This window comes from Myotis nattereri (assembly GCF_964212035.1).
Source record: "Myotis nattereri genome assembly, chromosome: 19".
Taxonomy (NCBI): domain Eukaryota; kingdom Metazoa; phylum Chordata; class Mammalia; order Chiroptera; family Vespertilionidae; genus Myotis; species Myotis nattereri.
Genome location: NC_138095.1, coordinates 15,525,662 through 15,541,349, shown reverse-complemented (window position 1 = coordinate 15,541,349; position 15,688 = coordinate 15,525,662). Strand labels below are relative to the sequence as shown.

The following is a 15,688-nucleotide window of genomic DNA, read 5'->3' as shown; positions in this document are numbered from 1 at the left end:
TTCTGTCATGCTTCTGCCTCTCCGAGTTGAAGGATCTATTTGCTTAAAGGTCCATGCCCGAGAAAGTAAATACAGCTGTCCCTTTCTGTCGAGTTGAGCCAATCAATCTGGCTTCCCCTCAATGGAGGACCAGGCTGTTTTGCTGGCAGTTGTGAAGCTTTGCTTGTCTCACATCAAGTATTCACATATATCTCCAAAGGCCAACAACAGCACCCTTTCGTGGGGTGCGGAAAAGACTAAATCTATCAGAGAGGCTGTGGCAGGATATCCGTAAAGCCAAACTGTTCTTAAATGCCAGAAGGCAAATAAAAAGGCAGATGGGTATGTGCTGCAAAGCAGATCCCAGCATTTCCTGGTCAAGAGGTACTTCAAGGTCAACCAGTCTCCCCCACGCTTCCGACAAAGCGGCCTACTCAATCTAACCACTGAAAGAAGAAGTTCACCTCATGCCTGGCTTTTGGCATGGAATATTCTTCTTTTTCCCTCTTTTCAATAAATTATACTTGTGTCCTGGCTGGTGTGCTCAGTGGTTGGAGCATCGTCCTGTGCACCAAAGGGTCTCAGGTTCAATTCCCATCAGGGCATGTACCCAGCTTGCGGGTCCAATGCCCAGTCAGGATGCATGTCGGAGGCAACCAATCGATAGTTCTCTCTCTACCCCGCTCTCCCTTCCTCTCTCTAGAATCAATGAAAAGCATATCCTTGAGTGAAGATGAAAGAAAATAAAAATAAAAATACTTGCATCAAAAACAAATCTCTGGCCCTGGCCGGTGTGGCTCAGTTGGTTGAAGCACTGTCCCCTACACCCAAAGGCGGCGGGTTCGATTCCCAGTCAGGACACATACCCAGGTCGCAGGTTCAATCCTGGGTCAGGGCTCCTATGAAAGGCAACTGCACATCAATGTTTCTCTCTCTAAAAAAAAGTAAACACAAACAAACAAACAAAACTCCCCCACAAATCTCTGTCTTTTAACCCTTGAATTCCTGTCCTTCTCAAGTCCATCCCCCTCGATCACACTCATGTCTCCGCTACTAGAAAGCGAGTTCCTTTAGGGAAGTGACCCAGCACACTGCTCATTTCACCAAGTGTGGCGAGCAAGTCCTCAGCTACTGGGAGATCTCAGTGTTTCGGGTGCCTGTTGGCTGTGCGATGTTGGCCGAGTTGCTCAACCTTCCAAAACCTCAGTTCCCTCCCCTGTCACCACAAGGCTATTCTGAGGATGAAATATGATGACAGATGAAGAGCACTGAGAATGGTGGCTAGCTCAAGGTAAGGATTTAGTAAGTGCCGACATTCATTATTATTCAGTTAGCAGATGAACCTGTTCTCTCCCATGAATCACACTTCCTCCTCAAAACAGACTACACCAGAGCACAGTTTCTCAACCTCGACACTACTGCCATTTCTGGTTGTGGGGGCCCATCCTGTGTTTTCTAGGACATTTAGCAGCATCCCTGGCCTCTACCCTCCAGGTGCCAGCAGCAACCCCCACCTCCCCAATTCTGACAACCAAAAATTGTCATTCTGAGATTGTCAAATGTCTCCCGGGGGGGGGGCCAAAATGCCCTCTTCCTTCCATTGAGAACTATTGCACTAGAATATGCAAATCAGTCATGGGGAGTAGCCACTCCTCCCTAAGGTCCCACCACCCTGCTCTCCCCACAGGCAGCCACCTCGGCCGCCACTGGCTCACCACTCAGCTGCCTCGGAGGAAACAGGTGATACGTGCTGTAAATATCATTGGAGAACTGCAACTGGAGCTCGGGGCTGCCCGTCAGGAGCTGGGCCACCTGTTCCACCTGGAATGGTGTCTTCTCCAGGATCACAATGGCATCCTCTCCATCCCCAGAGGCCTCATTCACCTGTGGGGGGGGACACCCATGAGGCCTGGAGAACAGAAGCAGAAACCCCCCTACCCCCCTTCCCCCCTCCCCCCCTCCCAGGGCCTCTGAATTCCCAACATTTGGGATTTCCTTTCCCTGCAGTTTCTCTCCCCGCAAGTCTAGCCAATGGCACTGTTTCTCCTCCCAGGGGAGAAATCATTAACCTAAATCAGTGATGGCGAACCTTTTGAGCTCGGCGTGTCAGCATTTTGAAAAACCCTAACTTAACTCTGGCGCCGTGTCACATATAGAAATTTTTTGATATTTGCAACCACAGTAAAACAAAGACTTATATTTTGGTATTTATTTTATATATTTAAATGCCATTTAACCAAGAAAAATCAACCAAAAAAATGAGTTCGCGTGTCACCTCTGACACACGTGTCATAGGTTCGCCATCACTGACCTAAATCCTTCCTTCTTTTTTTTTTTTTTAATATATTTTATTGATTTTTTTACAGAGAGGAAAGGAGAGAGATAGTCAGAAACATCGATGAAAGAGAACCATCGATCAGCCGCCTCCCGCACATCTCCTACTGGGGATGTGCCCGCAACCCAGGTACATGCCCTTGACCGGAATCGAACCTGGGACCTTTCAGTCCGCAGGCCGACGCTCTATCCACTGAGCCAAACCGGTTTCGGCAATCCTTCCTTCTAAAACAGGGGTGGGGAACGTCCCACCCAGGAGGCCCACTAAATCATTTGGTCTGGCTCTGCCACGGCTTACGGGTGAGTTCATTAAATGCCTGACCAAATATAGCAGGCTAGTTGTTGTTGTTTTTTTAAAACAGGCGACTTTTTAGGTTGGTAATATTGTACGGCCGGCGAATGATGTTGATAAATATCCAAATGGCCCTGGGCAGAGAAAAAGGTTCCCCACCCCTGCTCTCCAAGATGGGAAGCTTCTGGGCTTTCAATTTTAAGCTCACAAGGGGCCTCTGTTAAATTCTCCCCATTTTACAGACGAAGACACGGAGGTCTAGAGAGGTCTGCGATCGCCCCAGGTCCCTGAACAGTCAGGACTGAAAAGGAAACTGGAATCTGGGCATCCCAACAAACCCCTTGACACGCAAACGTTCTCAGGGCTGAACTCTTTTTTTTTTTTTTTAAATATATTTTATTGATTTTTTACAGAGAGGAAGGGAGAGAGATAGAGAGTTAGAAACATCGATGAGAGAGAAACATCGATCAGCTGCCTCCTGCACATCTCCCACTGGGGATATGCCCGCAACCAAGGTACATGCCCTTGACCGGAATCGAACCTGGGACCTTTCAGTCCACAGGCCGACGCTCTATCCACTGAGCCAAACCGGTTTCGGTTCAGGGCTGAACTCTTAAGCCAGCGATGGCGAACCTAGGACACGCGTGTCAGAGCTGACACTCGAACTCATTTTTTTGGTTGATTTTTCTGTTAAATGGCATTTAAATATATAAAATAAATATCAAAAATATAAGTCTTTGTTTTACGATGGTTGCAAATATCAAAAAATGTCTACCTGTGACACGGCACCAGAGTTAAGTAAGGGTTTTTCAAAATGCTGACACGCCGAGCTCCAAAGGTTCGCCATCGCTGTCTGAAGCGGTGCTGCAGGCTGAGAGACCCAGACAGAACCTGGTGAAAACACCAGAGACGCACAGAGAGAAGCATGGATGCCGAGGACCAGGTCCCCCCTGATCCTCCCAAAGTGAGAGCTCCCGCTAGGAGTTCTGGGGAACCCCAGGACCTGCCCTTGGCTGGGCCTCCTCCCGAGTCACAGGCTGGCCTCCGGTCTCTCCCCAGTCCCTCCTGGGGAGCTGAGCACGTGTATTCCGGCCGGCGGCGGTGGGAAGGTGTCTCCCCCAAGCTCCTCTGCACCCCTGAAGATCAGGGCTGGGAACCTCCATCTCTACACCCCCAGGACCCAGCTCAGGGCTGGCCTGCCGGCGCATGGCAGGTGGCCCTGAATTACCCATTTCATAACCCGCTCCTCTGTGGGGGCTGGAGTCCTGCACGGCAGGGCTCGGGTGTCCTACCGTCCGTCTCCTGCCGGCCCCGGGGGCCCGGAGGGAGCAAGGCGGCCCGGCCACATCGGCTGGGTTCCCAGCACCTTTACAGAGCGGATGGACACAGGATGAGTGACTTGGAGCATTTAACACGGGATGATTCACCTGCCAGACACCCTACCAGTGCCAGCGGTTCCTTTTGCAAAGGGAGGGGCTAGGAAAATGAGCCGCACGTGTTCAAGACCCCACCTCCACGGGTGACCGCGTCTTCTCCATCCCCCACCCCACCCCTCCCCAAAGCACTGCAGACCTGCGCTTCCTCCCTCACCCCCGAGTCATGCGATTGGTGCTTCCCGGCCGAGAGGCCCACGAGATCCGCCCCACCCCCGGCGGCGGGACCCGGTCCCCCGCCCAGGGCCGCCGCCGCTACCTTGCCGTGCAGGAAGAGGATCTTGTCCCGCGCGGACTCCCGCAGCACTTTCTGCACTCTGAAGCCGGAGAAGGGGAGGTGGGCAGGGGCAGCGGTGCCATTCCCAACGCCGGCTATTCTGGCTTCCTTGTCCTCTGTGCCGGGCGCGGCTTCCCCTGCGGCGGTCACTTCGCGCTTCCTCTTGCTCGGCGGAGGGGCCGCGTCCGCCATCCTGCCCACGGGAGAGCGCGCCTGCGCAGACCCCGACGCGCCCCGCCCCGCCCCCCTGCGCGAGTGGCCGCTACTACAACTCCCGGCATGCTCCGGGCGCTGACCCCGGCGACCTTCCGCTGGACCGATTTCAGCCAAGGGACTGAGATGACGGGGCGCAGAGGGAAGAGGAGCGGAGGCAGCGAGCCCTTAGATGGGCGCCATAGCAGTGCTGCGCTGGGGAGGGCACCCGGGCCATCCGGGCCGGACTCTGAAGGCTTTGACACCTTGATCTTAGAATACCGGCGCTTTAACAAAAATTATACCAACTCTGAGTAGTTAACATGGAAGCAAGTCCTTCTAAAACCAATCAGTTGAGCCCTGGCTGTTTCGGCTCAGCGGATAGAACATCGGCCTAGGGACTGAAGGGTCCCAGGTTCGATTCAGGTCAAGGGCACATGCCCGGGTTGTGGGCTCGGTCCCCACTGGGGGGAGTGCAGGAGGCGGCCCATGGGTGATTCTTCCTCATCATTGATGTTTCTCTCTCTCTCTCTCTCTCTCTCTCTCTCCCCCTTCCTCTCTGAAATCAATAAAAATATATATTAAAAAAATAAACAAAACCAATCAGTTGAGCCGATCTTATTAATTGGTCCACATTTTAAAAAAATATGTTTTTATTGATTTCAGAGAGGGGGAGAGAGAGAGAAATGTCAATGATGAGAGAGAATCACTGATGGGCTGCCTCCTGTACACCCCACAACTGGGGCCTGAAACCCGTGCCCTGACTGGGAATCCAACCGTGACCTCCTGGTTCATAGCGGACACTCCACCTCAGAGCCATGCCCGCGGGGCAGTGTGTATGCATTTTTTAGGACACCCTATATCGAGTTGGATAAAAGGCTAATTGTTTCCTGAAGCAGAGCAGTTAGTAGGGGAAGCTTAGGCTCCGGAGGAGTTATCTTCAACCAGAAACATTTGCTGCTTGTTCAGTCTCCTGGGTTCATCCCTCACCGTCTGGGGCCATTCAGTAGGAGGTTATAAACTGTATGCAACACTAGAATAAAATGCCCCGAGAGTAAGTGACAATAGCAAAACCTGCTTAAAATAACGATAAGGCCCAGATCTGAAAATGTCTAGGTGTGCACGCTCATTCTTTTCCTTCCTCCCCCTTTCTTGCTTCCTTTCTCTTTTTTGTCTTTCTGTCTCCTCCCTCCACCCAGGTTTTTTTGTTTGTTTGTTTCTTTTCTTGAACCTGGAAAGAGTAGCTATGTTTTAACAAAAAGCTCTGAATTCGGAGCCACGAAGTCTGGCTCCAACACTGACTAGCTGTGCAACTTTGGGGAAGTCACTTACTCTCTCTGGGCCTCCATTTCTGTTTGCCAGACACTGTCCATCCTGAATAAGACAGGAAAGACCTCTACTTTCATAGAGTTCATATTCGAATAGAGATGAGGTAAACAAATACGATCGTTTTTAGGTAACGATTAATGTGTTATTTATAGAATAAACAGAGCAATGCGATAGACTCTGGGTACAGGGAGGACTTTAGATAAGGTGGTCAGTCACAGGTGGCTGCCCTCTCAGGAGGTGACATTGAGCTAAGACTTGAATGATAAGAAGGAAACAGCCAGGAAAATGTATTTCAGGGGGAGAAGGTATCAGATGCTAAAGACCCTAAAGCAGTAATGAGCTTGACAGTATTTAGAAACAGGAGTGGCCCTTAGGGTGAGCACAGGCGAGATAGTGTGGAGAAATTTATTCATTAGTGGCAAATTCATCAGCGCAGTTATAGTTCTGATTAAAATATCCATAGCCTTACCTGGTTTGGCTCAGTGGATAGAGCGTCGGCCTGCAGACTGAAAGGTCCCAGGTTCGATTCTGGTCAAGGGCATGTACCTTGGTTGTGGGCACATCCTCAGTAGGGGGTGTGCAGGAAGCAGCTGATCGATGTCTCTCTCTCATCGATGTTTCTAACTCTATCCCTCTCCCTTCCTCTCTGTAAAAAATCAATTAAAAAAATATATAAAATATCCACCCTAGCCAGTTTTCTCAGTGGTTAGAGCATGGCCCCATGGACTGAAGGGTCACAGGTTTGACTGCAGTCAAGGACACATATCTGGGTTTCAGGCTTGACCCCAGGCCCTGGTCAGGGCCTGTGTAGGAGGCAGCCAATCAATAAGTCTTTCTCACATCAATGTTTCTCTCTTGCTGTCTCTCCACCTACCCTCTAAAAATCAGTGCGGGGGCAGGTGGGGGGGGGGCGCCTAGCCAGTTTGTCTCAGAGGATAGAGCGTCAGTCAGCCTATGGACTGAAGGGTCCTGGGTTCGATTCCAGTCAAGGGCACATGCCTGGGTTACAGGATTGCTCCCCAGTAGGGGGCGTGCAGGAGGCAGCCAATTAATGATTCTCTCTCATCACTGATGTTTCTCTCTCTTTCCCTCTTCCTTCCTCTCTGAAATCAAATGTGGACATTTTAGATTAAATGTAAAGCCTATTCAAGGTAAGTAACTAGAAACAGCAGGATAGTTACAACTTGTTAAAAAATAAGTACTGAACCAAAAACCTACATCGAATATCACATTTCATGAAGAAATGTTTGAAGTATTCCCTTTAAAATCATGGAGACAAAGATGGCTGCTATGGCCACTTTCAGCATTTTACTGGAGGTCCGCAGCAGCCCAGAAAACAAGGAAGTTTCTGTTTTCAAACTTTATGGTCATCTTTATAGAAACAATAAAGTCTGTGGTCTTAGAGAATAAACAATTCAGTGGTCTGCTTAAGATCAGATCAGTGTGCAAAATGAATTGCAATACTTTCTACCAGTAATAGATAAAAAACATATAATTTAAAAATATTTACACTAGCAACAGAAAATATGAAGTACTAAGGAATAAACTGAATAAAAGATGCGACTGACTGACATGGAGAATGATTATAAAGCTTTATTGAAATACATTTAAAGCATCAAAAAAGGGACACATATCATAAAAAAATCTATTCTTCCAAAATGAATCTCTCAACTCTATGTCAGCCCAGTAGAGAAACAAAACAAACAAAAACCAGGCATTTTCCTAAAACTTGACAAATTAAATAATTTCTATAAAAGAAGAAAGGAATGTCAAAGTGGTTTTGATGAAAAAGCAGAGTAGAAAGGACTGACCTATAAGTTATCAAGGTTATTAAAAACCATAGTAAGGAGCGGGCCTAAGCCATCAGTAGGACATCCCCTGAGGGCTCCCAGTCTGTGAGAGGGGGCAGGCTGGGCTGAGGGGACCCCCCCGCCCCAGTGCACGAATTTTGTGCACCGGGCCTCTAGTGTTGATATAAGCTTAGCTCTGGGTTGGTAATTGTTGAAGCTGGGCATTGGACATATGGGGATTCACCAAATCTTCATAAAAAAGATAAGAAGGAAAATAAGAATATTATGATAATAGGATACCAGGTTTCACCCATCAGATTAGCAAACATTTTCAAATCTGATCATTCTAAGTGTTAGCATGAACATCAAACAGTGGGAACTCATACACAAGTGGTAAGGACATAAATTAACACAACTAATTTGGAAGAAAATTTGGGCACAGAGGGAATACCCTAGGGGTGGTAACGTTTTACTTCTTCAGCTGGGTGGAAGGTACGTGAGTGTACATGACAGTATGCTTTAGCCCTTTTGTGTATAATAAAATAATTCATAGTTAACAATATAAAAAATTTTCACAATATATACAAATATCGACTCATATACCTGAAACATAATGTTATATGCCAATCGTATCTCAATTACAAATATATATAATATATGTATAAATATTTTTCAGTAAAAGGAGGGGGAAGTGAGAGAAGAGGCACAATAGTACACATTGGGGGAATGAGATTGATTTCGGTTCAACAGTCAACTTTTACTGAGAACTGATGAAGGAACCTTGCCTGGCCTACAAGGCACACAGTCCTCTGGCAGGAGAAAAATGCTGGTTTCTCTCGGTGCAGAGTTGACGAAGTTACTGCAAAGCATGGGCTCCAGCCAGACCCCTAATGCGGCCCCACATGTCAAAGCGTGGGCGGGCTTTTGATCCCACTTCAAAGGTCCGAGCTTTCCTTCTCTTTACCCCCCGCCCGCCCCCATCCTCTCTAGTCTAATTCAGAATGGTTTCTAGAGTTGAGTCTTTCATGACCTGCACGCAGTAAAATAAATACAGCACGGTGCTGCTGCAGGTCCATGTAGCTTTCTAAAGTGAGTGAAGGGGAAGAGAAGGCAGCAGTGTGAGGGTGAGAGACCCGACACCTGTGCCTTCCTCCTGACAGCTGTCCCAGGGTTTCCCCGGCAACAGGAATAAACAAACATGCCCCCTAGGCTTCTAGCTGATTCACCAGGTGAGCCACCTGTTCAGGAGGAAGGCGTCTCTACACCAGAGCCCGATCCCAGGGGAGGAAGACATAGGGATGTGTCAGACTCACGTCCCATAAGGAGGAGGCAAAACACGGGTGGTCATCTTGGTATCAGCATCTTCTACCAACTCTTTCTGGCTTCCCCATGGCCTTCCTGGGGGAGTCCCCAGCTTCCTCGTGGCCTTCCTGGGGGAGTCCCCAGCTTCCCCAGCGCCTTCCAGGGGAGTCCCCAGCTTCTCCAGGGCCTTCTTGAGGAGCCCACAATAATGGAAGCCCGCTGGGCAATCTGATCCCGGCATCACATACAAAACACTACCAACTCTGGCTCCTTGGACCCTGTCACACTGTGGGGTCCAGGCCCTGTGCTCTCTCACTTCATTTCCAGCTTGTGCCAGCTTCCTGGGTCCCTCGGTGATGGCAGAGTGTCAGCTGATGTGCTGCAGATCTGAAAGAGACCAAACAGAATCACAGGGCTTGTCACCCTCCCCCCAACATGTCTCCACCTCTTCTTTTTTTAAAAAAAATCTGTCTTTATTGGCTTTATTTTTTAAAAGAGAGAGGAATGTCGATGTGAGAGAGAAACGGATTGGTTGTCTCCTGTATGCACCCTGACCAGGACTGAACCTGCAACCTAGGTGTGTGCCTGCCTTGACAGGGAATCACACCCACAACCTTCTGGTGCCCGGGAGGACGCTCACCCAACTGAGCCACACCGGCAAGGGCTCTTCTAACTTTTTACTGTTTTACTTCCCCCTGTAATATAATGTCCTCCCCCTATCAGAGGCAATTCTTTCCCATTATTTTACACTTCTTCTTGCCTTATTAAACCACTAGAGGCCCGGTGCACGAATTTGTGCACAGGTGGAGTCCCTGGGCCTGGCCTGCAATCGGGCCGATCAGGGCCGGCTGGCCAGGGGGAGGGACCGCCAGAAGTTGTTCAGCTGTGGGAGGTTGGCTGTGGGAGTGCTCTGAACACCAGGGGGCAGCTCCTGCCTTGAGCCTCTGCCCCCTGGTGGTCAGTATGGGTCATAGCAACCGGTCAAGCGGTCGACTGGTCATAATGGTCACTTAGGCTTTTATATACATAAATAGATGTTCCTCCAACCTGGCCTGCGTGAGAGAAACTCACAGAAGGAATGCTAACAATGGCTAAGACTTACTGAGGCCGTGATAGGTGCCTGTTATGAGCACTTTCCATGTGCCAGGCCCTGCTCTGAACACATACTTAGTGTATATACTGATTGCGGTACACGGTATCATTCTCATGTCCCAAAGAGGACACCCAGGGACCGAGGGGTTAGGTAACTGCCCAAGAAGCACACTGCTTTCAGAGCCTACGTGTTGAACTCCTGGGCTTCAGGGCCGTCTCCTGAAGGCCCAAGCAGATCGACGCTGACCCTAGCAGATCGACGCTGACCCTTCCCCTCCCCATCCCCTCCTCACAGAGCTTACAGCGCAGGATGGCCTCCTTGACTTGGCGGAAGCCTTGGTCGGGCCCCCGGCCGTCCACGAAGTACATGAAGCGGAGCTCGGCCGGGTAGGCGGCCCTGGCCAGGCCGGCGACGAGCAGGGGGATGGTGCGGCCCTCGGCCCCCGGGGCCTGGCTCAGGGCCTGCAGCATCTGGTACCTGCACCACGGGTCACTCAGGAAGCCGGGAGTGATGAACAGCACGCGGCAGTGGCTGCTGTCCAGCGCCCGGCACAGCTCGGACACGATGGCGCCGCCCGGGGCGGAGTCCCGCAGCTGCAGGAAGCAGCGCAGGCTGGCAGGGCTGTCCTCCAGGTAGGCCACCAACTCCTGCACAGCCGCCAGGTCCTCCTCACTGTGGCACACGCACACGTCGTAGTCCCTGCTCCAGCGGCCACTGCTGCTGCAGGAGGCACCCCCATCACTGCTGCTGCTGGTTGCGCCCCCACCACTGCTGCTGCAGGAGGCGCTCTCCAGTGCAGGTGGCAGGGCAGCGGGAGACTCGGCCGATGCAGTGGAGCTGAGGCCGGGGGATGGGGGATCATCCGAGCGCCGGGGTGGAGCATGACTGGAGGCCGTTTCCTGGGACACAGGCATCTCCTTGGGCTTCTTGGACAGCGCCTGCCTGAGCCAGCCTGCGGGAGAAACTCTGCTCAGGCCTAATTCTCACCAGGCCGCCTCCTCCCACCCATAGAGGGGAGATGAGGCCAGGAATCCCCCCGGCCTTCCTGCACCTGCCCACCTTCCTGCACTGGCCAGTACCGCCCAACTCTCAGACCTACTGCCTGGCTATTCTGCACATCCTCAGGACCTGCCCGAAGTTCCCACGATCCTACAAGTTTTCCACCCAGCTGGTGTGGCTCAGTGGTTGCGCCTGGACCTAATGAACCAGGAGGTCCCACCTTGATTCCCGGTCAGGGCTCATGCCCAGATTGCAAGCTCAATCCCTAATAGGGGGTGTGCAGGAGGCACCTGATTAATGATGCTTTCTCATCATTGATGTTTCTATCCCTCCCTATCTCTCCCTTCCTCTCTGAGATCAATAAAAAGATACTTTTTAAAAAAAGTTTTTGGGAAGACATAAGAACTCTGACTGTTTTATAAGTCCTACAGCAAGTGACTGTAGTTAATTATATTGCATTGCATATTTGAAAGTTGCTGAGAGAATAGATTTTAAAAGTGTCTACAATAGAAAAAAAAATTCTGTCTGTATGGTAACAGATCTTAACTAAATCTGTGCTGACCATTTGGCAATATATAAATACTATATCATTTATACATCTGAAACAAATATAATGTTGTATATCAATTATACCTAAATTTTAAAAAAATCCTTGGTATAACAATATGAGGGGGGTGGGGGGAAAGAACCCTGGCAGTGTTACCAGCCTGACTGTGAAAGATGGCCGTGCCCTGCTCCAGGCCCTTGGGTGGGCCTACCCTACCCAGAACTTCTAGACTTGACCAGTGGACCATCTGCGAGTCTGTGAGTAGAGCTACGTGAAGTTAGAAGGATCAGCAAGCCCCCAAACTCATTTTTAGCACTGAAGGGGGATCAGATCTGGAGGAAGGTGGGCCAGCCATTATGGAAGAGAAAGAGGGGGAGGGACTAGCATCTGTTTGGCCCTGAGCAACCCTAGGTAGTTGCTAAAAGGAAAAGGAAAGTATGGAAGAATGCCACTGCTCAGAGCCCCAGGGAGCACAGAGCTTGGTGATTGGAGACCTACACTCTAGAGTCAAACAGAGATCTGAATGGACCTCCTGGCTTTCTGCATGGTCTTAAGCAAGTCAGACTACGTCTCCACTTCCTCATCTGTAAAATGGGTTCGTTTTAGTTGCTGAAGATTAACTGGGACCATGCAGTGTCTGGTATATTGTCAGTACTCCATAATGATTTCAGCTCAGCTCCCCAGCTTCTGGTAGGGACAGAAAGTCTGGTGTTCCGGAGATGGATGTGTTTTCTCTCTCTGCTTGGCCCCTTCCTCTGAATGATTCTGGAAGATTTAGATGACAAGCGACACACAAGGTGAGGCACTCAGCACCATGGTTTTCGAGCTAGGAGAGTTAGCTGAGCCAGAAGGACTGAAGGTCCCAGGGATGCACGCCTCCTCTGCTCAGGCACCAAAACCAAGGCAGGAGCCCCCATCGTCAGCCTCCCTGCACCTCTCCCCTGGGTTGGGCCAGGCAGGCCCCTGCCTCACCACTAGGGATACTGAGGACCACTCACAGGAGCGAGAACAGCATTAGGAGTCTGCTTTCACTCACCAGCCATCTTGGCCAAAGGCTTCTTAGACCTGGAGCCAGAAGCCGGGAAGGGGGTGGATGAGGCCATCGTGTTAGGTTCAAAACTAACCCCATGAGACCAGGCATTGGTAACGTGGGAGAAGGGAGGAGACCCAGTCTTGACCTCATAGGACAGCCATCCTGCAAGAGACAGAGAGAGAGAGTCACTTACCTTACTCTCGGCCCCAGGGGGTGGGCTCTGATGGTCTCTCTCTCTCCTGATGCCTGACAGAGTTTCAGTGTCGGCCCCTCAACCCACATGGGAGAGATGCCACTGTGATTGGGACTGAGGAGATAAACCCAAGTCTATGTGGTGTGGTGAGACTCACAGATGGGTTCGGCATGACCAGCAGGGTCGGCTCTCCGCTCCACCTGGCCTGGAGGGCATCCGGCAGCTGGGGAAGGGCAGCCGGCAGGCAGCTCTTTACAGGGACGTCCGGTGTAAATGCTGAAATGGGAGAAGCACGATTGCTATGTGGACAAATCATTTTGTATCCAGGTAGGCAGATGCTGAGCAGAAGAAAGGGAACACACGTAAGAAGCCTCGAGAAACTTTCCCTCTACGTCGGCCTTCCCTTGGATAACTTCTTCCCTCCGCCCACCACCACTCCCTCTCTCCCTCCTTCTCACCAGCCCCTCCTCCCGCCCTCAGCTGTCAGCTCAGGGAAGCAAGGCCGCAGTGGAGAAGAGACTGCAGCTTGTCTCTGTGCCTGGGTTCTCCCCTCTCATTACCTGTGGCCTTTGGCAATTATACCAGAACCTGCTTCTCAGCCTTGTTGTGAAGATTATGGGATAATTTATGTAAAGGACTAATGGTATATGGCACACGGTGCTCAGGAAACAGTGGGACAGTACGTATTTAAAAGCATCTAGATACTGGAGGGATATACTATGTTCATGGTTTAGAAGACTCAATAGTGCCATCAGTTTTTTGTTTTTGTTTTTTTTTTAATATATTTTATTGATTTTTTACAGAGAGGAAGGGAGAGGGATAGAGAGTTAGAAACATCGATGAGAGAGAAACATCAATCAGCTGCCTCCTGCACACTCCCACTGGGGATGTGCCCGCAGCCAAGGTACATGCCCTTGACTGGAATCGAACCTGGACCCTTCAGTCCTCAGGCCGACGCTCTATCCACTGAGCCAAACCAGCTAGGGCGAGTTTTTGCCAAACTAATATTTAGATCGATGCTGTCCCTCATTCCAGAAGGGTTGTGGTTTGGGGGGTGGGGTGGCGGCTGGATTGTCAAACTGCTTCTAAATGTACATGGAAATGCAAAGGATTTCCCATGTTCTCTTCCCACCGCAATGCCCAGGATGTCCCTGATGGCAGAGGTTTTGTCAGCCTAGGTTTCTGGCGGTGATTCCCTGTGGGGCAGAGCCTGCCCGGGTCCGAGCCAGAGCCAGAGATGGAGGGCTGGTGGAGCGCTTGGCTCTCCAGCTATGGAGCAACAGGAAGAGGCTGCTTCCTCACCTCACTCTTTGCTGAATCTGCAAAGTCAAAACAAACTCTGGGAACTTTCATAGAAGAAACTTGGATTAGACACACTGAAAGAAGGGGTTTCAAAATGCAAAGGGCGGCATCCCACATTGGACAATAATGCTTTTCCACTGTTAAATGCTAAACACCCCTACGTGAAGCTGATGACTGTAAGATAAGAGAGTGGATTGTTGATTCATGAAAATATACCAACGTTAAAAAAAAAAAAAAAAAAAAAAAGGGCTTGCCCTAACCGGTTTGGCTCAGTGGATAGAGCATCGGCCTGCGGACTGAAGGGTCCCAGGTTCGATTCCGGTCAAGGGCATGTACCTTGGTTGCAGGCATATCCCCAACCCTGGGAGGTGTGCAGGAGGCAGCTGATCGATGTTTCTCTCTCATCGATGTTTCTGACTCTCTATCCCTCTCCCTTCCTCTCCGTAAAAAAATCAATAAAATATATTAAAAAAAAAAAAGAACTTAAACTGCAGGAACAAGGGGGCAGGAGGAGAAGGTGGCATGGGTGCAGGAGTCAGAGATATACTTGAAAGAGAAAAGCAGTTAGCTGCTAAGCCTGGCAAAAACGACACGGGCAGGTGAACATCTTTCTGTGTTCCTTCCCCTGCTAACATTCTCTGGGTTTCAGACAGCCTTGTGCTGGGCTGACGCCTGATAGCCACAGTCAGGTTTTGAAATCCTTTTCCTGCTTAGGGATTACTGTGTGTCGACATCTTCAGTTCAACCATCCAGTATATCCCTTTTCCCCTAGTAGTAAACGGTTGTCACTTGGTTTTTATAGTATTCGAGTATTTTTCAATGTTGTTTGATTTTTAAATGTGTTATTTGGCCGTCAAATACTTAAACTGGAGAATCGTTTGATATTTTAATGATAGCCTAAAGATTAAAAATTAATTGAATACTCTAATCTACTCTATAGATGTAGAGTTAAAAGTTTCAGTTTTCCGTTTTATAAAATGACTTGCCCTTCCAGCTATACGTGCTGATTTGGAGTAATTGCCTTTTTTTATTGCTTGGTTAAGAAAAAGTCCAGCCCTAGCTGGTTTGGCTCAGTGGATAGAGCGTCAGCCTGTGGACCGAAGGGTCCCAGGTTCGATTCTGATCAAGGGCATGTACCTTGATTGTGGGCACATCCCCAGTAGGAGGTGTGCAGGAGGCAGCAGATTGATGTTTCTCTCTCACCAATGTTTCTCTCTATCTCTCTCCCTCTCCCTTCCTCTCTGTAAAAAAAATGAATAAAATATATTTTTAAAAAAAGAAAAAGGAAAATCCAGTTGCCCAACAGCACAGGCCACTGGAAGTGGGTTGGTAGAAGCCCTGGTGACTAACATTATGGAAAAGTTTAAACACAGGAAACAATACCATCGTTGACAGAGGATAATTGGGCAAGACAGCAGGTTAAGTCCCATTAGCCATACACACTGGCTACTTCCTGGAGCCTAAAACCCCACATCTTCCTTGTTACTTTTCAGTTCTTGCACAGCTGAGGCTGTGGAGCTATTTATTACTCTCAAATATGCTTTAATCTTTACAAGATTTAGTAATAGTCACATATTGAGATTTGGGAGATAT

General features: G+C 49.7%; 2 protein-coding genes across 2 annotated transcripts in view; both read right to left on the bottom strand.

Annotated features, from left to right (window-relative positions):
- DCPS (decapping enzyme, scavenger) overlaps positions 1-4,782 on the bottom strand; it is a 35,523-nt gene extending 30,741 nt beyond the window's left edge. Inside the window, exons 1-2 of the mRNA XM_081114220.1 lie at positions 4,298-4,782; positions 1,695-1,863 (exon numbers count right to left, since the gene is read on the bottom strand). Coding sequence (XP_080970346.1) covers positions 1,695-1,863; positions 4,298-4,507 — 379 coding nt within the window. The 5' untranslated portion in view covers positions 4,508-4,782. The remainder of the gene's footprint in view (positions 1-1,694; positions 1,864-4,297) is intronic.
- A 4,513-nt stretch (positions 4,783-9,295) lies between these two features.
- TIRAP (TIR domain containing adaptor protein) lies at positions 9,296-12,670 on the bottom strand (the record flags this gene model as incomplete). The annotated part of the gene is made up of 3 exons (XM_081113735.1): positions 9,296-9,315; positions 10,314-10,973; positions 12,604-12,670. 3 exons carry the CDS (start codon positions 12,668-12,670, stop codon positions 9,296-9,298), a joined length of 747 nt encoding a protein of 248 aa, XP_080969861.1.
- Positions 12,671-15,688: the final 3,018 nt, after the last annotated feature.